Below are 21282 nucleotides of genomic sequence, written 5' to 3' on the forward strand. Positions count from 1 at the left end.
GCCAGCGAGCGAGGGATATTTGTGAGATCATCGAATTGTGCCGAGTTGGCCAACTGCTTTCAAGCTGTTTTTGTTGTTGTGTTATGGTCCTACACCTGTGATCACATCATCAACTATTACAATTTTCTTTGTAGAGTACATTTCAACAATGATTTCATCATCTTCCTTCGGATCTAGCTCGTCCTCAACAGGATCCAACCATAACAGCACTGCCTCTTCCTCCCATCCCTCTCCCAATCGATACAACTACCAACAAGCTATTCGGGATGGAGCCATTCGTTCCATGTTCATGAATTATTTAAATAATAATTTCGGACAGGAACCGTTAGAATTCATCGACAGGCTCGATATGTACAGAGCCATGTATCGATTTGTTAATAATTCTCTGATGAAACTAAATAATAACAAGGCTGAATCAAATAACCATAAATTGCAACAAACAGTTGTAAAAGGATCCCAAAAGAAGAGCAAACGCGCTTGGTTATTCAGTGATTCTTCCGTTTTCATCAACCAACATGATATAAATACACGACAATCCATTCAAAAGAGTATAACAGAGGTCGTGATTACACATCCTAACATGGAGTCCATCATCAAAATCTTGTTTAAACAAGTGATTGATATATTTACGTTTGGTTTGGCAAATTTGAGTCAAAACTATACTGTATCAGCTCCCTCGTTACACGCTTTCGTTGAGTTGTTTTATCTTGTAAAAAAGAATGATTTACTTGTTGCAGGACAAGAAGAACAAATGACCGAGATCATTAACAGATGTAAGCCATTGGAAAAATACGCTGATGATATGTCAAAGCAGATTTTGAGAGACGATCACCCACACGACACAATGCTAAACGATACGACGTCACCACAAGCATCTACCAACGACCTCAGAACACCTATTATGTTGAGCGAAATATTCAGGAAATTACATCCTGTTCACTTGTTGATTCACTATGCGAGTGGAGTGCATTATGACTTGGCTCTCGAATTTCACAGCTTTGTGATCAATAACAGGAACGAGTTTGAGCAGCACATTGAGAAGAGAGGAAAAGATTTCAAAGAGAGTTTATTATTGAATAGAACAGGGCTCGATTTACAAGAATCTGATTTGAGAAATCCTAAATTTAAAGAACGTCATATTCATTTGGGTAAGTTGGCTTTTAATTTGACACACCAAAAACATCTCATTATTTTTCTAATTCTGAATGGATCTTTACAAACATATTGTAATTGCACGGTACTGTGTCTTTGCTGAACCACTTCTCTGTTGCACCTCAAACAAATCATCCTACTTTCACTTTCATAGGTTATGCATTAGAAGAAGATTCTGAGCACTGGGAACAATTGGCATTAGACTCTAGTGAGGATGTGGGTTTACAATGTTACATCTCTAAGAAAAAATATGTACTTGACCCTTCACGAAATTTTAAAGGAATGAAGCTGGTCAAGATGGTTATTGATTTTAAATTTCCATTGGAGGATGTTTGGAGCGTTTATTGGTCAGGTGATGACCATAAAATTCTTGATTCACAAGCATTTACAGAAAATTATTGTGTTCATTACCAACCTCCTTCCAAAAACAAAGTGTCTGAAGATGGATCTCATAGATTTGGCTTTGTTCTTGGAAGATCGATCATTAATACCAACGTACCAGTGCTACAAAAGAGATGTTTTAACTATTCCATGACAACTATTCGAGATGTAGGTCCAAATGGTTGTGACACTATTATGAATTTAGGTCACTCAGTCAATCCAGACGTTGTTGATGATATTTTGGAAGGCCACTTGTCTGAAGAAGACAGACAAAAGCACAAAAAGTATATTCTCACCACTGGGCTCTTTTATCACATTTTTATTCGTGTTGGAAACAACCATACGAAATATGTTCATATTTGTTATCTTGACATGGATATTCCTTTTCTGTCAGGAAAACTCTTCAGGAACATTTGGAAACGAGTAAGTATTCGAATTTGTTCATATGGCCACAATGACCTTACTTGCTTCAATGAATGATCTGATTCATACTTTCAAAGAGAGCTAAATTGTATAGAAAGACTTATATGGACCTACTAAACGGAAAAACTGACAATGGCAAGAAATCTGTTAACGCTAATGAACTTACAGATTCTTTATTATTTAAAAAACCAATGGATGATCAGTTTGTAGAACCAACGTGGTATAACGATTTCAAAAACGGTGTTGAAAGGTTTTATGATATTGAAAACTACAATGTCAAGTTAACTCCAGAATTACAACAATCACTCGAGGAGATAACCAGAGCAGATCAAGAGTAAATGTACCACTTTTCCACATCGCTACTGTAGTTAATACGCCTCAGTTAAGGTAAGAGGAAAAGAGATGATTTATTGTCACAACTTTGCTGTTTTGATTGCTCTCTTTAAAGCTCATCTTTGAAGTCTGTGAAGGAAATTCCTTTTTCTTGCAACAATTTTTGTAATCGACCCTCCCTGTGAGCATGATGCACGTCATCTGAACCTCCAATAAATTGTTTGGCAATCCAAACGGAAGGAACTGTTCTTCTTCCTGTTCTCTTCATCAACTCATCTTGAATTTCTGCCCCTTCTGCCATTTCATCCAACTGAATCACTCGAAGATCGGAAATATTCAATTTCTTTAGCAAGGTAATACATCTTCTGCAATAGGGACAATAACTTTTTGAGAAGACTGTAATGCTATGACCAGATACTTCACGATCAACAAATTCTTTGACATTTAATTCTTCTAGATCATCATTGATTGCAGCTAAAATATTGACAGTGAAAAGTAAGACAATGACGACCAGCAAGAAATACTTTTTGCAGAGAAACATTTTTTTTTATTAATTTTTAAAAAAATAATTGTCATTTGTTGCTTCGTTTACATACCACATAAATGTCATTATCGATGCTCAACGATGACATTTATCGCTTGGTTCTCTCGTTTCTTTCCATTTCGGAATTAAACCGAGTTCATGAAACAAGTAAAACTTTTAGGATGGCACAATTAGCAACCGAAGATTGTCTGTGGAAAAATTATACTTTGAAAACCATCAATGCATTGGTTCAACGAGCTCAATATAAACTACCATCTCTTGATGGTTTTAAAACAAGTACAACAATTGACGATTTTTATCTTCCATACATGAATCACGGACATGCAATTCAAAAAGATTTCAAGCTCTGTCTCATTCATTTACAAACCCAAATGAATATAAAAGTAGAGAATAATATGAAGAATGTGATGAAACAATTAACTTCACTTCAAAAATCGTCAAAATCTAAAGAGTCACCTTTTATTGATCAATCACAACTGGTAAATCTTAAAGATCAGATAATTAACCAATATGCAACTCAATTACTTCATTCACCACTCAAATTTAAAGCAGTGTTCAATGGAGAAGGTGCTGTTGGAAAAAGCTCCTTAATTTATACTATTAGTTATGGAACGTTTCCAGACTATTGGATGTTTAGAACAGATGGAGCCATGTTAAACAAAACACTTGACAATAATATCAAGATGGAATTATCTCTATGGGATACTGCAGGCCAAGTGGATTATGACAAATTACGAGTTCTTTCATATCCAGAGACAGATGTATTTCTTGTGTGCTTTGATGTGGCCAATTTAGAGAGTTTTTGGAAAGTACATGAACGATGGATTCCTGAAATTCGAAATTTTTCTCAATATAACATTCCCATCTTGTTAATTGGATGCAAAACTGATTTAAGGAACGATACAAGCATGTTACAACGATTGAGAGAACAACATTTTCGAACACCCATCACTCCCTCCATGGGAGAAAGTCTTGCAAAGGCATGTCATTGCTTATCATATGCAGAAACATCTTCGTTGTACAATAATGGCTTGGATGACTTGACTACACTCATGTTTCGATCAGTTATTTTAAAAGCAACTCATGGATTCCAGCAATTATTTCCACAACACTCAAATCGTTGCATGTTGCAATGAGGTACTCATGATTTTTAATTGGATTTTTTAACAAGGGCGTTGCAAAATCAAACAGAGCTAGAGGAATTACCTGAACTCTTATTTGAAATTTTAACAGGTCGTACAGATTTTTTGTATCCTCTGATCTACGCTTGCTATTCGTACATCATGGACAGTGCTACAACCTATCGTCACAAATTGAGCTTGCTAACCAAAGAAAATATGGCTCAATTTGGGTTAAAAAAAAGTCAACAATAACTGTTTGAAATGATTTAACACAATGTGAAGTTGTATTATCAAGATTAAACATAAAACTCTGTGCAAGCTTCTAAGAATTGGTCGAATGTGAACATTGCTGTTCCATTTCTATAAATGTCTCTAGGTTGGAATGCGTTTCTGATAGAGCCAACGAAAACACATAGCTCAATATAACCATCGAAATTAAGAAATCCTTTTCTCTGTGTGTCCACCATATTGAACATTTTTTGAACAACATTCATTCCAATTCGGTAACCTGATTGCATTAATGCTGTTGATACTTCTTGGAAGGATAATGTTCCTGATTTGTCTTTGTCTACGAATTCAAATCCTTGCTTCATTTGAAGTAAAAATTGATGTAATTGGACAAATTCTTCGAAATCAATCTCTCCATTTCCGTTTTTATCAAACATTTTAATTAATCTTCTTGCACCTGTTTATCATCAAATAATAAAATTAATAAAACGCACAAATCAACACATACATCTCTCTCCAAAGACTCGGCCTGTAAACTCTCCACCTGGTTGAGTGAGAGCCTTCTGAAGCTCTATCCAAGTAATTTTACCACTCCGATCTGTATCTACAGCATCAAAAAATGGTTTTAAAGGATGATTTATGTGTTGTGGTTGATACATTTGGCTTCCATATCCATATTGTCCATATTGTTGTTGTTGGGGTTGATGGTATCCTCCATATTGTGGCTGCTGTGGAGGTGGATGATTATATCCTCCATATGATGGAGGTTGCTGATAAGTGGGTGGCTGTGGTGGATGATTGTATCCTCCGTATCCTTGTTGTGGTGGCTGTTGTTGAACAACAGGAGGAGGGCGAGGATAATTTTGCATTTTTTTGAATTGGAAACTTTCCCGCTTCTCATGGACCCGCAACCCTCTTCGCAAAGTTGACGCTTTTGCGTTAAAAAAACAACGCAAAAATTGCGCACCTGCAAAAAAAAAAATTTCGAAACAAAGCAAGGTTTATTTTTCATCACGGCTTCATTAAATATATTGATTTACGTTCTTGTGCATCGGAATGAAATAACTCTTCCCCTTTCTAGTAACAGTAACACAAGGAACCAGAGGCTCTTTGTAGGACACTTCAATCACAGACCTGTCTGACAAATTCTGCAAAGTCACTGTGGAATCCGTGAATGATTTGATCTTGAAGTATTTTGCAGGAGTACAAGAAGTATCAGCCACAACATCTCTCTCTTTCTTCAATACGAAATGACCACACACACATTCCGAAGGTTTGAGTTCACTTAAACCAAATATATCGCATAACTGCGCCATATCAAAAAACATAATAGAATACCTTGCAGAATTTGATGAAATGAACGGCTTGGTCAATGTGAAGTTTAGATTTTCCCCAACAAAGGCTGTATTATGTGCCAATGGACCATATAGGCTTGCATTTCGCACCATATCACTAGCTACATGGAAGTTCATTGTAGCCTTTGCAATGCCTACCATCTCTTGATAATCCTCCAAAATACCTCTTAATTCCTCATTAATTGAATTCAAATCAGCTATATTAATGGCATCTGTTAACTTGTCAATTACAACAACCATTCTCTTAATAATTTTATACTTCAACTCAATCATACTGAAATTCTTAACATCCTGAAGTAGATCTAGACAATAGTGAATAATCATATATATCTCCATTGCCTTAAGGTGTACTAAATTTTTGGAAACTGATCTCGGGTGTCTATGTAAGAACGAAGGAAATTTTTGCTTGAGATATTCCTTGTCGAACTCGTCCCAATATTGAAGTGGAATCATCTCCATCATGTCACGCATAATTCTTTCATACAAGTTATGCATTGAATCATAGGAGCATATTGTAGTGGGAGTTGGTTTTCAACTCTGGTCTAATATTGGAGAATATCCACGAACACCCCATGACAACTCTTTTCCCGAAACATTATTCCAAAAATGTCGATCTCTCAAACCAAAAACAATTCGTTGATTGCTAGAAATGTCTCTCCTAAGTGGATATCTAACTTGAGTAGTTTCTCCTGATAACTGAACAGGTTTCCCTCGAATCTTGCATAAATGGCAAAAATAATACCCTGATTTTTGAAATAAGAGAATTTCAGACCTTGCAGGTAAGTCAGCAATTACTCTTTCTAATCTCAATGATATTTGTTTAAATTGATCATTGAACACATTCAAATCATCCATCATGATTTTCAAACACAAATTGATTTCTTCTTGAGATGGTTTGTTAGGAAATAGTAGCCACAAAAAGTTATTCTTGCGCTTCTTTCTTACATTTGGTTTCATCTTATTGAATGTGATAGAGAATTCGTAAAAGCTTTGCTGACTAGATTTAAACGGAGCAACACCGTCACCAAATAACGTCATAGTTTTTCCTCCTTCATCTACGAATTTTTTGTGAATGTTTTTGTAGATGTCTCCGTCACAGCGATCTTGGATAAGTTGGGGATCACGATTATCAAGTTTAAATTGATCCAAAAATTGTGGCTCTCTGAATATCCTTTCCTCGAATTGGAATTTTAATGGGCGTAAAAAGCAATGAGTTTTGATATCTTTCCATAATTTCCCACATTTAGGACAGGATTTTTGGTCTGGATTTTTTTGATACGTCTGACAATCAGTGCACATTGGAATTTTCTTTGTCTTTGAAGACAAAAGGAAATACTTATAGAACCCTGTTAATGTCAGCTTATCTGAAAGTTCTTGTTTATCACTCTCATGAATGAGTTGAATGGCTTCTCGAATTAGATTCAAAACCATTTTGAGACAATTTTCAGAGAGAGAACTTGTTACTGCAAACTTGAGAATTTTTTTCATCAACGTATCAACATTTACATTAACATTATCATTCACAATGCTTGAAAATGAATGGGAAGAGAGAACTTCTTCATCATCCGTTCAAATCTCAAAGTTGGAGATTTAGTTGAAATTATTGAAAAGGGAGAGAATTGTTACTACAAGATTGGTAAAGGAAGAGTTCAATCACTCACTTCAACTAATTGCAGTTTAAATGACATTATATTTCACGTTCCATCCTTCGTTCAAGATCAAAAGAAGACGATTTTGATATTTCATGCCTTTCATTAATTGAAGATCGAACCAATCATGCTCCTATGATTCAAAATGCTTTTTCTACGGTTCAGCAAGGATGTACTCCCGTCTCCTTATTTTCCATGAATTATGACACTGAAGTCGATGATGACAAGATTGATGACAATGAAGTTCTCTCTATAACTCCACCGGAAATTTCGGATTCAAGAACAAACTCAAATTCAAATGTTGAAGAGAGTGATTCTCCTTTGCAAAATGAGCCCAAGTCTACGGAACCTACTGATCATAAGAATTTCGCTAGTGATATCTTTTTCCTTCAGCAAGTCAAAGACCTCAGAGAGAAAAACGAGGCCTTATCATTGGAAAACAAACAGCTAAAAGAATTAATCATCAAATTGAATAAGCCATTGAACGCATTAATTGCTCTTCAATTACAATACCCGAATATTCTTCCAAGCAAAACAATTTCTGTCACATATCGTGCTAATGTGAAACAAATACCCCCAAATTTGGTGTCAAGAATTATCAACAGCAACAAGACGGCTCGGCTTGGCATTGTTAGCAATTATTTGTTTGATAAGGGTTATGTTCTTTTGAAAGATGATCAGAAAGATATTGTAATTGATTGCATTTTAGAATGTACTGAAGTGCCATTGGATAAGTGGAAAGCGGAACGAATATTATTGATGAATTTAAGTCGAACTTTAAAACACAACGCATCAAAGAAAGAGCACGAATCCAAAACCAAGAGCAAGCAATCATTGTAAAATCTTGAATTACATAAAAAATTTGTTTTATAAAAAAATTCTCAAAAGCTTGTAGCAGCTTCCACGTTCAACAATCACATTCATTCATCAACAGATGCCGCTTGTTCATCTTATACGCTGCTAGAGCTTGCTTTGCGTAAGTGTACGTGTTTCATTGATACAGGTATGATCTCCAAATCATCCAAAGATATCGACACGTTTCATGTTTGCTCGAAATGGAGGACTGTCTTTGCTATCATTTGCCTTTTGTCTCTTATAAAGGACAAAGCTGGCTTTTATTGACAAAGTCTTCTACGGTAAGCTCTTTTTCACGAAGTTGTTGTGAATTTCTTGAATCTGATCAACGATAGATGCTACAAAGGACCTTTAGCATCATCAAACATTTTGGCAAGACGAATGAATGTTATGTTGATGATAGGAGAAGATATTGTTGAACAAACAGATAGGGTTTGTAGTTATTGCTTGATTTGAAAGTAATTCTGTTCGTGCTGTTTGAAAAGGTAATTCGTTTCATTTACGGCCATTGTTATTGTTGTGGAGGATGATTAAACTTGTTCACCTGTTAAACCGGTAAGTATATCCAACCATGTACTAATATCAACAACATTATTCGTTGTTTATTTATTTCCTTTTAGAGTAACATGATCGGTAGGTTGTTAGATTTGCTGAGCAGATTTTTGTTTATTCAAAATGTTTTAGTTGCTTCTTCTTTATTAGTTGTTGTTTTGAATATCCATCATTACACTCTGTACATAGAATGCGTTGGTAGAGATTGGTTGAGGATATTGAAGCAAGTTCTAACATCCAGATAATGAAGGGATATCTTGAGGTAGGGATTGAATTTAATGATAATCAATTGAGGATAGGGATGATAAGACTTCAAGTATATTTGATCCACAGTTGGTTGTTTGATTATTCGTACCCTCTTGTCCCACTATGCATTGAGAGTTAAAGGATTGTAGTTGCAACAATAACCAAACAACCGCTTTCTTAACATTTGTCAATGGTAGAACTGAAAAAGATGTTATATTATCGAGTTATGGAATTTCAAGCTGAATTTGCTTGGTATTATGAAGGATTGTTTGTATTATGGATTGATTAACAGAGCTTTCAATGCTTTAGAGTTTGATGTTTTTACATTTTAAGCCTGGAATGTATTTAGATCATCGAGGCATTTGTTTGTCATGAATAGGGATTGGTTTGATTGATGTTAAAATATGACTTGTTGTGAATAATAATGTCAGTGCAATAGAGATATCAAAACAAATGACAAATTGATATATCATTTATATGAATTTGAAGTGTGTTTTGATTGAACTATTGATCACTATGATTATTATGCCGCAACTGAAAAATATTTTAACTGAATGCAAAACCAACATCATGATAAACAAATGAAAAGATGATATGAAATACAAGTATTGAATTAGATGATATTTCAACCCGATAGCTTAAATTATTCAAAAGTAAGTAATGTCAATCCAATTCATCTTTCATTTACCATTTATATTCATTAAATTGGCTACTTTAGCTTTGTTGTTGGATATAAATTAGAGAATTTGGATGAATGAATGTGAGGAAAATGGATAAACATACAAGATTTGAAGATTTGGAGTGGTTTGAAGAGATTGAATTAGTGAACGATTGGTTGAACGAGAATGAAAGAGAAATTTGAGAAATAAGGAGCGTTAATTTTTCGTCAATTATTTTTATTATGAAACATCATAATAATTGACGTTAATTTGACGCGTGAATAATGAAATCGTTAATGTGGGAAATTAACGCTTTTTATTGACGTTTTTTCGTCAATAATTAACGCTTTTCAAGCGAGAATAAAATTTTTTTCGTTAACTTTTTGATTGTAATTTTTGACGAAAAAACGTTAAAAATTAACGTCAACCGCGAGTAGCGGGTTTATTTTTAAGCTTCCTCAGAAATTTGAAGCAATTCGTTGGTCCTTTGAGAGAGAGCATTTCAAGACGAGGTTGTTGGAGCATGGAACGAAAGGAAATATTGAAAGAGCTTTATGTGACCCTCACAAATAGATTATATTCGATTCAAGTGATTTTAGGGTTGAGCGTATGCTCTCGAGCGCTCTCCTTTCAACGTCAATACTTTTCTTCATGAAGAAAACACAGATCCCATCTGTGCTTGACTGTTCTCCGCAACCATCAACTGCCCATCATTCTCCATCTTTTTCCTAAATAATTAGTTAGTGCTTTACACGCTTGTACCGCATTTCTCTGTAGATGCAGCTTCATCACAATCTGTAAAGGAGAAGACAAAAAAATTGGCCACCTTTGCATTGGGTCCGTATTGTTGTTGCGAAACCAAGTCAACCAGTCAATTATCTCTTTGCGGTTCATATTGAGTTTATCATATTTTGTGTTACTTCCTGTATTTTCAATAATTGTCGCAACACCAGTTGTGTCGTATACAATCACGGACTGTCATCATCACTGACAAGTTCAGCAAGTCATCATCGTCAATACAACTCTCATTGAAAAGTATAAACCCTTTCAACCACACACTTCCTTTATCACTACTTCTACGACTTGTATTCAAAGAGGCTCTTCAGTCACGTTCCAATAATTCCATTATTATCATCATCAGCACCACAATAATAATATTATAAAACTTTTCAAACACCACCACCACATCAATAACAACAACAACAAAATGGGAATTGGAGTGAGTACAAGTAAATCAAGAATGGCATTTCAAGAATTGCCAGAAATCCAACAATTCAGACGTAAATCTGTCCGTAAAGCACCCAATAACAATCGGTTGTATGATGGAGAGATTTACTACAACCCAAATCCTCAAAATCCAACGACCACACAAACCGCCAGCAATCACTCATCTACTCCGTCCACTCCTTCTAAACTCTTAACGCCAACCTCTCCAACATCAAGAAGAGGAAGCGATGTTTCCGGACAAGCTCACTCTGAGAAAATTGGTTATGAAGTCATCAAATTAGTGGGTCGAGGTACATTTGGAGAAGTCTATCATGTCAAACAAACAAACACTGGTAAAGATCTTGCTTTAAAGATATTGATTAAACCAGAAAAGTTGAGAGATTTAGAAAAGATTCAAAACGAAATTGAAATTATGAAGTCACTCGTTCATCCCAATGTATTGCATTTATTAGATACATTTGAAATGAAGGATGAAAAAAACACAGATTGTATTGTCATTGTATCAGAATATTGTGAATTAGGTTCAATTGCTGACTATTTAGAAGCAGTAGTGAACAATGAAAAGATTAATTTCCCTGTTTGGACAATTACTGGTTGGTTTGTAGACATGATTGAGTCCATTAAATTCTGTTCTGCCCGTGGAGTCATTCATAGAGATATCAAACCTTCAAACATGTTGATTGAAGCTGTAGATGGACGAATGGTGATTAGGTTAGCAGATTTTGGTCTTTCAAAAGCGCTCATGGCCAAACAAATGGCAAACACCATGTGTGGCTCTCCACTCTATGCAGCACCTGAAATTTACAATCGAACAGGTTATACAAGTGCTGTAGATGTCTATTCTCTGGGTGTTACAATTTTAGAACTTGCTTGTTCATATTCACATGATGAATTTAGTGAGATTGTGGTTGAGGAACCACACCGAGTCATGGAATTATTTAATAGTGTCAAATTAGCAAGTATGAAAGAGCTCATCATGAAGATGATTCATCCAGATCCGAAAGTAAGAATTGGAGTGAATGATTTATCTGAACATCCTCTTGTACGAGCCTATCGATTCTTTTTACAAATTCGATCCATCAAGGGACTCACTAACTCTAGGATAATTTACGAGTTCTTGGAATCACTTGGAACAGGCTCATCTGATGCTTCTTCCAAACTAACTGTTGAATCCATTGATGACTCTGCATCCTCCTCTCCAACTAGCCCTGTAACACCAGTCACTGTCACTCCACAAATCAAACAAAATGTGTTGGCTCATAAGGAACTTTCAACGAAAGAATTTTTCAGTGTCATGCTAGAAGCTGTTACTATTTATAACGTATATCCAAAGATGAATGTTGTTTTTGAGCTAGTTGTAGCTTTGACTGTCATCAAACATCAACTTGTCAAGAACAATCATGTCATTATTGACATGTTGAATCATGACGATTCTCATCTTAAGGCCATGTTCAATGTTAAATCAGCACATCCTGAGAATTCTGAAATTGTGGAATTAGTTACTGAAGTTTTTGCAGAATTCTCTAAGCGAGGTGATGTCAGTAGAACTCAAATTCTTAAGGTTCTTGGAGATCTCAGAATGGAAGATAAGATTGGAGACAAAGGAGAAGACATTAAGCAATTTATGAAAGAATTATTCAAAAGAGACGTTGGCTTGAAGAATTGTGCTCAACTTTTGAACAATAGACGAAAGACTCAAACAGATTCCAAAGTGTCAGAATCAACTGTTGTTTCCAATGTTGCCACAGTCGATCAAGAGACTAACTTGGCACACGTGTAACATTAAAAACTTACCTTATTCGTTACGAATACCTCTCCATAATAAACCACTGTAGATATATCTTTAAGACATGAGATTTCTGGAGAGGATGAACACCTGCCACACAAAGAGAAATCTCAAGAACAAAGAACCCTTTGCAGTTGCACGGTCAGAAAAAAATGTTCACGGGAGAACCAAGCCTCTTTCATCCTCCCATTCATCAAATTATTTCAATACTCCAAACTCCATCACCAGTATATATCATTCTTACTACGAATGGCACAGTACTCGTTTCCGATTCAATGGCTCGGAGCAATTCACTACTTTCTCTCCTGAGAGAATTTCATGATCACTGCGAAGAAGAAAATGAAAATTCTTTTATAGTTTTGGAAGAAACTCATGTCATACGTGGTGTAGATACAACAGTGATGAAAAGTCATTTCTTTTCCGAATTTGAATCTGTATTTTTCAAGTACTCGTTCTTTGAGCTTTCCAGATTATTGGCCTATCTTGCTGAAATGCGAGTGAACAAGACAAACCATGCCAAGACTGAGATTGTGACGATTTATTGTCGTAAGGATTCGTACAGACTGGCCATGAAAGCTCTTGAATCAATCAATTTCAGTGGAAAAGAAAAAGAACAAACACAGTCCTATTTTCAAATTCTTGAAACAATTACCACTCCCTTTGGAGATTGTTATATTCTTCCAAAATGGATGTTCGGAAATGAAAACGTGAAATGCATTGCCACCAATGACGGAAGTAAAATGGCAATTGTCACAGAATCCAACAGCGTTTATGTCTATGGAATGGAGGGATTTTCAGGAAAAAAAGTATTTGTCACTGATACGATCAGCTTCACGAATAGACCATTTGCCATTCAAATAAGGCCTCCTAAAAGCGCTTTTCAACATGTAGAATTTAACGAAGGAAAATTCTTTACATGTAATCAATTCCAAATTGAAAATGTGAAATGTGGAAATAATTTCATAGCCTGCTTGTGTAGAAACCATGAAATAGTAATTGCTGGTGATAACTCAATACGGACTATTGGGTTACCTTCACCATCGTTTTATGGAATTTTGACACCATTGAGATTTAATCAACTTATTGAGGATGAAAAAAATAGAAATGATAACGTTATTGACATGGCGAGTGGATTCTCTTTCATATGTTACTTAACATCGAGTGGACATGCCTTTTATTCAGGTACTCTTGTCAAAAGATGTCCAGAACGCATTGAGCCAATTTTAATCTCGAACTATGAAAATCAGAAAATTGTTAAAATTGCAGCTTACGGAAAATCGGCTACTTTTTTGTTGGATGACCATAGAACTCTGTGTCACATGATCAGCGGATTGACATTCAAAGAAATTGTCTTGGAATTTCCTGAAGAGATAGTTGATTTGTGTTGTGGGGATGATATATTGCAAGTTCTTACGCGATGTGAATCTGATCAACCTAGGTTGCTGAATGTATATACTGTTGTTTTTTCGGAGAGGGCACTACAATCCATTCACTCGCTCACAGACATTGTTATGTCACAAAAGCCAGAACAACATGGAGTGGAGGTGAAATATCACAACTGTAACAGCACTTCAATTTATGGACTGGGGTTGTCTCCCCCTTCATCTCTTCATGATGAAAATGTTAACGGTGATGATGCGGTGTGTTCTCTCTATTCAAATTTCTCTGATTCTCACAAATCATTGAGACTCTGCCTCTACTCACAAGTTTATCGCCAATTTGATAGCTTAATCAATGGTATTGATACAAAGGACATTCAATATATGAAACAGAATTTGGTGAGTTTGATCAAAAACGCTCCAAACTTTGGCTTTCAGTCAGATATTTGTGTTCAAATGGCATGATCTACATGCACCAATTGAAAAACCTCCCATCATCAGCCAGTTTCCAAAGCACGCAAGTTGTCACCCAAACACTGTGTTCGGAGCGACAGTTCAAAAAAAATCAATCAAAAAATACCAATGAAGAAGCAGCCTTTACAGCGACTGCAACCTGCAGCATCAATCACAAGTATTTCAACTCCTCATATTGTCAATTCGGATACAAGTAGAAATGGAACATTCTCAATACACAAAAACGTTTTTAGGACTGTCGGAGTTATGATAACATTCTTTTCTGTGTTCGTTACATTATTCGGAGTGTGTTGTGAGCCAATGACAGCAACAACAACACCAATACCTTTCTCAATCTCTTCTTCTCAACATTGTCAAGCTTATTACCAATTATCCAACAATCAATCAGCATCTATACAAGAGATTTTGAGTTTGGATCCTCTCTATCCACTGCAATGGCACTTGCTGAACACAGGTCAAAAACAAATCATGTCCAATGGAGGACAAGACCAAGGTGTTGCCGGAAATGATGTGAATATATTTCGAGTTTGGAATGATTATAGATTAGCAGGAAGAAATGTTACTGTTGCAATTGTCGATGACGGAGTGGACTATCCTCACGAAGATATTTCTTGTGGATTTGAAAAGAATGAATTGAGTGCTGATATTAGTTCTGGAGAAAATGCTTCTCCTTATGGAACACCTGTTTTGTCTACTGATAATCATGGTACTGCTTGTGCTGGAGTGTGTTGTGGTAGAGCGAGTAATAACAAGTGTGGTGTTGGTGCAGCGTTTGAATCCAATATTGTTTCTATAAGAACATTGGGTGACTTGTATTCAGATGCCATCGTTGCAAATGCTTTATCTCACTACAATGATAGAATTCATATTTACAGCAATTCTTATGGTCCACCTGATGATGGTGTTTCTCTTGAAAGATATCCTCTTTCTGCGCAAGCACTGAGGAATGGTGTGACCAAAGGCAGAAGTGGATTGGGAAATATTTATGTTTGGGCGAGTGGAAACGGAGCAAGCTATGGGGACACCTCGGATTGGGATGAATTGGCAAATAGTCCATACACCATTTGTGTCTCTGCAACGGATTGGAAAGGCCAAGCTAGCATTTATAGTGAATCAGGAACAAGTACCTTAATTAATGCACCTTCGAGTAATTTTGTTGCATCGAATGGACCATCAACAAGCAAAATTGTGACCACAGACCGAAGAGGACAACAAGGTTATGTCGATGGAGATTGTGTTAGTGAATTCGGTGGTACAAGCTCTTCCTGCCCTTTAGCAGCAGGTATTATTGCTCTAATATTACAGGCACGTCCAGAATTAACATGGAGAGATGTACAACATATTCTCGTCATGACATCTAAAAGAACTGATGTGAATAATCCAACATGGTTGAGAAATGGAGCTGGGCTCTATCACTCTATTGACTATGGGTATGTTTTAACAATGCATCTTTGTAACAATTTGTTAACCCTTGTGTTATGAATCTGTATTGCATGTTGAAAGATTTGGAAGAATTGACGCCTATGAAGCTGTAACTGCTGCCAAATCATGGACCTTACTCACTTCTGAGTATCGAATCCTTGACTTTAAACCTCAAACATCTCTTGGAAGTGGATTAACCATTTCTACTCTCCAATCCAATCCAAGTCTCATCACTTTCACAGTAGACCATAGTTTTCAAGTGGAATATGCTGTTTTAACTCTCTCAGTAACAACTTCTCAGCGAGGTATGGTTTACTTTGCATTACGTTCTCCATCAGGAACCATCAGTGTAATGGGAAGAGGAAGACGTAATGATCGATCACCCAACATTGAAAATCAACCTTTCACTTCAGTACAGTTTTGGAATGAAACCAGTGCAGGACAATGGACCATGTCTATCTATACTACCAATGAAGGAGTGTCACTTCTTACTGCAGCATCTTTAACTCTACAGGGAGGAGGTCATACATTTCCAGCAGTACCTTCTGTATCCAAGTCTACATTGCAATCTATTTCGACACTGAGCCCATCCGTGCCCTCGACAAGTAGTGCAAACAGCAGTAGTAGTAGCAGTGATATTTCTCCAACATGGGATATTCCTCGAAATGTACGTGTGGCAATTGTTGTGATTGCATTGACGCTGGTTGCTTGTGTGGTTCTTGTCGTTGTGTTTGTGGTGTACTTGAAGAAAAAACTTTCCAAACCAGGACGTCCCGTTCCAGATCATTCATTTGAAGAAGGTAATGCAGTCACCCGAGAGCAAGAAAAGAATAGAGGTTCGTTTTACTATAGAGACTAGAGTACTTGGTGAGAGTCAATAGATGTGGGAGTGCATGGTTGGCCCAAAGTTTTATTGACAAGATTCACATTCGTGGCGTGTTGGATTGCCTTTTTGAAATTTGATAACACAGATACGATTCACCATCACCAACAGGCCAATATCACTGACGAAAAAAAAATTCACATCCGACCTCTCTGATTGGCAGGCGAGCTCTCTGAAAAATACTTCCATAGAAAAATTGTCAATTGGTGGCTTGTTGAGTCACAACGATCCACATTGAGAGCTTAACTCTTTGTATTTTAAACAATAATTTTGATTCCTTCTATCAACAATCATCAGAAGAATATTTCATGTCATCCACTGCAGCTGAACATCATGCGTTGAGTGCAGCTGCGACACAAATAAATTCTTCTCCCTCCATACCTCTCCTCACATCCTTTCATCATCATCACAACAACACCAAGATGGAGAGTGAATTGACCATCACAGAATCATCATCGTCCTCTCACATTTCACAAACGATCAACCATCCGAATATCTCTACACCAACAATAACTGCATCGAATCATGATGACTTTACAATAGGCAGTATGGAAAACAACAGCTTTGGTCAACATGTAATTTCGTTTAACGATTTATCAGAAGTGTCAAGCGTGGGAGGGGAGACTGACAGCATCGATGAATTGACAAATTTGGAAACATCAACGTTGAATTTTAGTTCACCCTCTCCTAGACTTTCCGACTCTTCCATGTCTTTGCTTTTGCAATTTAATCAATATGGTATTATAAAACAGTATAATCGACTCGAATGCATTTCACATCGAGTATTACCCATGCCATGTCACTTTTCAAAATGTAAAATTATGAAAAGAGATCCCTCTGGAGGTTGTGCAGTTTTCATTGTACGATATCGTGAAAGTTTAGATGATGATCATGAGTTTGCAAAAAGAGAAATTGATTTGGATGTCAAAGATTTATTTGATTCAACACAAAATGACTATTATGACACAACCTCTGGAAAAGTGATTATTAACAGACAACAACAAAATACTATTCAAAGAAAAGATCTTGTTGAAGATTTATCGAATTGGATTGAACGTACAAATCCTCTCTATGAACAAGACAATATTGATGCATGTTTTATGAATCCCTTATTTTACGAGAAACAACCTTTGACTCCTCAACAAGTCATGTTTTATCATACATGTCACTATGAAGAAGGTGGTGAGAATAGTAGTGAACATGATACGAGTGGTGATGAACAATGTTGTTTGAATGACGAACATGTCTCGTCCTTGGAAAATCCTCTCTCTATGAATAGAAATCCATATATGAAACATTTAGAGAGTGTGACTCCAAATGAAGAATGGATTGAAATTGTGAATCCTATTAGCTTGTATGGACTTGTACGAACAGAAGCTGCAGATCGAGCATTTGGACGAGTGTTAAAAACAAAAATTTCCAAATTAAGAAGTAGCTCTGTCATTTTCACAGCCAATGCTACTCCTTCTGCACAAAAAAGAAAAGACACTTTGTCAAAGAAACGGAAAAGTATAGCTAGAAAACAATCGAATAGATCTAGTGGAAGTATTTCATCAGATAGTGTGAACAATGCAATATCGATACAAACAAGTAATGAATGGCAACAATCTCTACTGCACGAGGAATTCAACATTCACGTTTCACTCGAAACAGAATATGAAGAATTTTGTAATCCTCTTTTTGAACATGAAACTCATAATGTGCTGTTACCTGATGGTTTCAAACACTCTGATTTAATTTCCTTTATGAATCAAATGAAAACAGAATGTCCTCCCACGACCAACAAATTGATTTATAATCGATGTAACATTTATGAAAAGCCTGATATTTCTGATGTTCGATCGAGACTGAATAGAATACTCTCCATAAGACATCAACGCACAGTTTCGAGTAGTGGCAGTAACACCGGATCCAAGTCAGATCTTTTTGATCGAGAATCTCGACAGGATTCCTTTAATCGAAGATTTTCTGAATACTCTCTAGATGATCGAAGAGACGAAGATATTGGATCAATTATCAACGTGGAAAAGCAAAAACTCACAGTTTATGGTTCACAGCTTTTTGATTACATTTCAAAAAAGGCTCAATTGTATTTCACACCAGCAGACGTTCACATGTTTTTGAATTACCTGATTGATACACAGAGAAGATCATGTGACGGTGTGAATAGAGATCTCACGAGCAATATCGTACTACTGAATCCAGTTCCCTATGACCCACAACAACTTATTGAATTTTCTCCACAAAATATCTATCGTTATAGCGATGACGATAATCCAGTGTTTTACAATGATCAAATTATTAACATCATTCCACTGAAAAAGACCAATTCGATGATCTCAGAACATGAATTAATGTCAAAACTTTTTCACAAGGGAGCTGTTCCTAAAGATGCAACCTACTCGACCGAATTTTCTGAAGGATCTGTGTTTTTATTGGACTTTCCAAATTACACAATCAAGTTGCTTATTGCATTGGAAAATCTAATGACCTTAATTCAAAAAGATTACATCATTTTGACAGAGAAAGTTATTGATTACAATACGTATTTACAATCAGAACATTTTAAATTAACTGTAAAATATACAAGCTTACTACGACACTTTGATCCTTTAAAGCTAGATCAGAACCAGAAGAAGACATTTTTCATTAATCTCCATAATTTAATGTTGATGCATTCCTTTTGCTCGAAACGATATTTACCAACTGAAGAAGAATGTATGAAGTTTTTGAATCAACCCAATTACTTGGTTGGACGATACAAACTCAGTATGAATGACATTTCACAATACATTCTGAGAAATGAACCATTACCGGAATGGAAGTTTTATTTGAATGAATATCGAGTGAACTTTTTAGAGGATCAACATTCGATAGATTCAAAATCTCAACGTTTCGATCCCAGGATTCATTTTGTTTTGTGTGACGGTAAAAGAGGAAGTCCTTTACCTGTTGCTGTTGATCAGATTAATTACGAAAGAATAATTGACCAAGCTGTACGACGATTTGTGAACGATGACATTAATATTACCAATGATACCATTGAAATGTCAGATCTTTTCAGAAAATATCGATCTGACTTTTCTCCACACAACTCGTCTCTTTTTGGAGTCTTGAATTTCATTTACAAATTTTTGAGAAAAAACAAACAACAAGAATTCATAGAGTTGTTGAACCAATCCAACATTTCGGAAGAACAAGTAGAAACGTATGCAACTATTACTCATCAACAAGAATATCAATTTCCTCCTCTTCAATTTCAAATCATTTACAAACCCATTGACTACACATCCAATTGCAGAATATTCGGTGATTTTATTGACAGTGAAAACTCCAAGCCCATTACCTTTGATGAAATTTTACGAAATCAATCGTACAGATCTTACTTTAGAGCATATGCAGAAATTGAATGCAGTACTGAAAATATTGAATTTTACGAACATGTAGAAAAGTACAAAACCATTACAGACGTTGAAGAACGATGGAAATTTGCAAAGAAAATATTTGACAAATTCCTCGTCACAGATTCCCCTTCAGAAGTCAATGTGAACAAGAAGTTAATTTCCACAGCACGTCGACAAATCTTTAGAACCAAAGATGAACAAGACACTTTTGTGAAATTACCTCTGGATTTATTTGATCGACTCAATAAGGAAGTTGAAATGGTGTTATTTGATACATTTTGTCGATTCACCAACACAGATTCTTATCAACAATTAGTGATCAATTCGAGACGAGAACGTAAAACTCTATTGTCATCAGCTGTGCTCATTAGTAGAACGAACAGACACTCAGATGCTACTGCTGCTGGTGCTACTACTAATACTACTAATACGAATAGTAGTAATAGTAACAGTGCTTTGGATTCACTCTTGATGACCACCAGCATCAGCACCACTCTCAATAACACTTATTCCATCCATTCCAATCATAGTCCTACCACTACTACCACTTCAGGAACATCCTCTCCTAATTCCTCCTTTGACTCTGGCTCATATTCTCCAACGACAGCCTTTTCAACATCCTTTCAAACATCATCACACCATCATCGACATTCGAGTTCTTCCACTGGTCCTCCAATCACTGAACGTAGAGTCTCTAAAATCAGTTTATTAGCTGCCTTATTTGAAGGTTCAAATACACCCAATCATTCATCATCCTTAGTAGCAGCAGCAGCACCAGTGAATACTGTTTCGAGTCCAACCAGTAGTACTTCTCCACGAGTGGCTATGACTCTCTCACCTCGCTTGCAAAACCTCGTGGAAATATTTGAAGAACAAAGTAGTAGTAGTACTAGTATGACCAGTCATCATGATGGAATTGGAACACCACCCAAACGAAAATTATCTACAAGTAATACGAGTGATTTATTATTGTCAAAGAATAAACAATAAGTTATTGCTACTGATCGCTCCCCATTAGGGATTTCTTTCATAATTTATTCGGACAGTGTTGAAGAGAGTACAGACAACGATGAAATGTTAGAATGGTTAAAAAGAGTTAAGAAAAAGATGGCTTTTCGCCATGTTGTGTAGTATCTTGAAGTGTGGCCAAACCATTATTCAGTCCTGTGGTGTTGAAGTGCTTACATTTAAAAAACGATGAAAAGATGA

The 21282-nt window shown here is 36.1% G+C and overlaps 11 protein-coding genes across 11 annotated transcripts; 7 read left to right on the forward strand and 4 right to left on the reverse strand.

Moving 5' to 3' along the window:
* Window positions 1-148: 148 nt before the first annotated feature.
* C9374_003794 (uncharacterized protein) lies at window positions 149-2294 on the forward strand (the record flags this gene model as incomplete). The annotated part of the gene is made up of 3 exons (XM_044693361.1): window positions 149-1148; window positions 1307-1956; window positions 2034-2294. The coding sequence occupies 3 exons, from the start codon at window positions 149-151 to the stop codon at window positions 2292-2294; spliced, it is 1911 nt and encodes a 636-aa protein (XP_044555924.1).
* A 104-nt stretch (window positions 2295-2398) lies between these two features.
* On the reverse strand, window positions 2399-2830 carry C9374_003795 (uncharacterized protein; the record flags this gene model as incomplete). The annotated part of the gene is made up of 1 exon (XM_044693362.1): window positions 2399-2830. The coding sequence occupies one exon, from the start codon at window positions 2828-2830 to the stop codon at window positions 2399-2401; it is 432 nt and encodes a 143-aa protein (XP_044555925.1).
* A 62-nt stretch (window positions 2831-2892) lies between these two features.
* On the forward strand, window positions 2893-3969 carry C9374_003796 (uncharacterized protein; the record flags this gene model as incomplete). Its single annotated transcript, XM_044693363.1, has 1 exon — window positions 2893-3969. One exon carries the CDS (start codon window positions 2893-2895, stop codon window positions 3967-3969), a length of 1077 nt encoding a protein of 358 aa, XP_044555926.1.
* A 281-nt stretch (window positions 3970-4250) lies between these two features.
* On the reverse strand, window positions 4251-5051 carry C9374_003797 (uncharacterized protein; the record flags this gene model as incomplete). The annotated part of the gene is made up of 2 exons (XM_044693364.1): window positions 4251-4639; window positions 4691-5051. The coding sequence occupies 2 exons, from the start codon at window positions 5049-5051 to the stop codon at window positions 4251-4253; spliced, it is 750 nt and encodes a 249-aa protein (XP_044555927.1).
* Window positions 5052-5204: 153 nt separating this feature from the next.
* On the reverse strand, window positions 5205-6032 carry C9374_003798 (uncharacterized protein; the record flags this gene model as incomplete). Its single annotated transcript, XM_044693365.1, has 1 exon — window positions 5205-6032. The coding sequence occupies one exon, from the start codon at window positions 6030-6032 to the stop codon at window positions 5205-5207; it is 828 nt and encodes a 275-aa protein (XP_044555928.1).
* A 36-nt stretch (window positions 6033-6068) lies between these two features.
* C9374_003799 (uncharacterized protein) lies at window positions 6069-6968 on the reverse strand (the record flags this gene model as incomplete). Its single annotated transcript, XM_044693366.1, has 1 exon — window positions 6069-6968. The coding sequence occupies one exon, from the start codon at window positions 6966-6968 to the stop codon at window positions 6069-6071; it is 900 nt and encodes a 299-aa protein (XP_044555929.1).
* A 353-nt stretch (window positions 6969-7321) lies between these two features.
* On the forward strand, window positions 7322-8026 carry C9374_003800 (uncharacterized protein; the record flags this gene model as incomplete). Its single annotated transcript, XM_044693369.1, has 1 exon — window positions 7322-8026. The coding sequence occupies one exon, from the start codon at window positions 7322-7324 to the stop codon at window positions 8024-8026; it is 705 nt and encodes a 234-aa protein (XP_044555930.1).
* A 2679-nt stretch (window positions 8027-10705) lies between these two features.
* Window positions 10706-12505, forward strand: C9374_003801 (uncharacterized protein; the record flags this gene model as incomplete). The annotated part of the gene is made up of 1 exon (XM_044693370.1): window positions 10706-12505. The coding sequence occupies one exon, from the start codon at window positions 10706-10708 to the stop codon at window positions 12503-12505; it is 1800 nt and encodes a 599-aa protein (XP_044555931.1).
* Window positions 12506-12663: 158 nt separating this feature from the next.
* C9374_003802 (uncharacterized protein) lies at window positions 12664-14355 on the forward strand (the record flags this gene model as incomplete). Its single annotated transcript, XM_044693371.1, has 1 exon — window positions 12664-14355. The coding sequence occupies one exon, from the start codon at window positions 12664-12666 to the stop codon at window positions 14353-14355; it is 1692 nt and encodes a 563-aa protein (XP_044555932.1).
* Window positions 14356-14472: 117 nt separating this feature from the next.
* Window positions 14473-16645, forward strand: C9374_003803 (uncharacterized protein; the record flags this gene model as incomplete). The annotated part of the gene is made up of 2 exons (XM_044693372.1): window positions 14473-15794; window positions 15868-16645. 2 exons carry the CDS (start codon window positions 14473-14475, stop codon window positions 16643-16645), a joined length of 2100 nt encoding a protein of 699 aa, XP_044555933.1.
* Window positions 16646-16977: 332 nt separating this feature from the next.
* C9374_003804 (uncharacterized protein) lies at window positions 16978-21063 on the forward strand (the record flags this gene model as incomplete). Its single annotated transcript, XM_044693373.1, has 1 exon — window positions 16978-21063. One exon carries the CDS (start codon window positions 16978-16980, stop codon window positions 21061-21063), a length of 4086 nt encoding a protein of 1361 aa, XP_044555934.1.
* Window positions 21064-21282: the final 219 nt, after the last annotated feature.

This window comes from Naegleria lovaniensis (assembly GCF_003324165.1).
Source record: "Naegleria lovaniensis strain ATCC 30569 chromosome Unknown tig001, whole genome shotgun sequence".
Lineage (NCBI taxonomy): Eukaryota > Heterolobosea > Eutetramitea > Acrasida > Naegleriidae > Naegleria > Naegleria lovaniensis.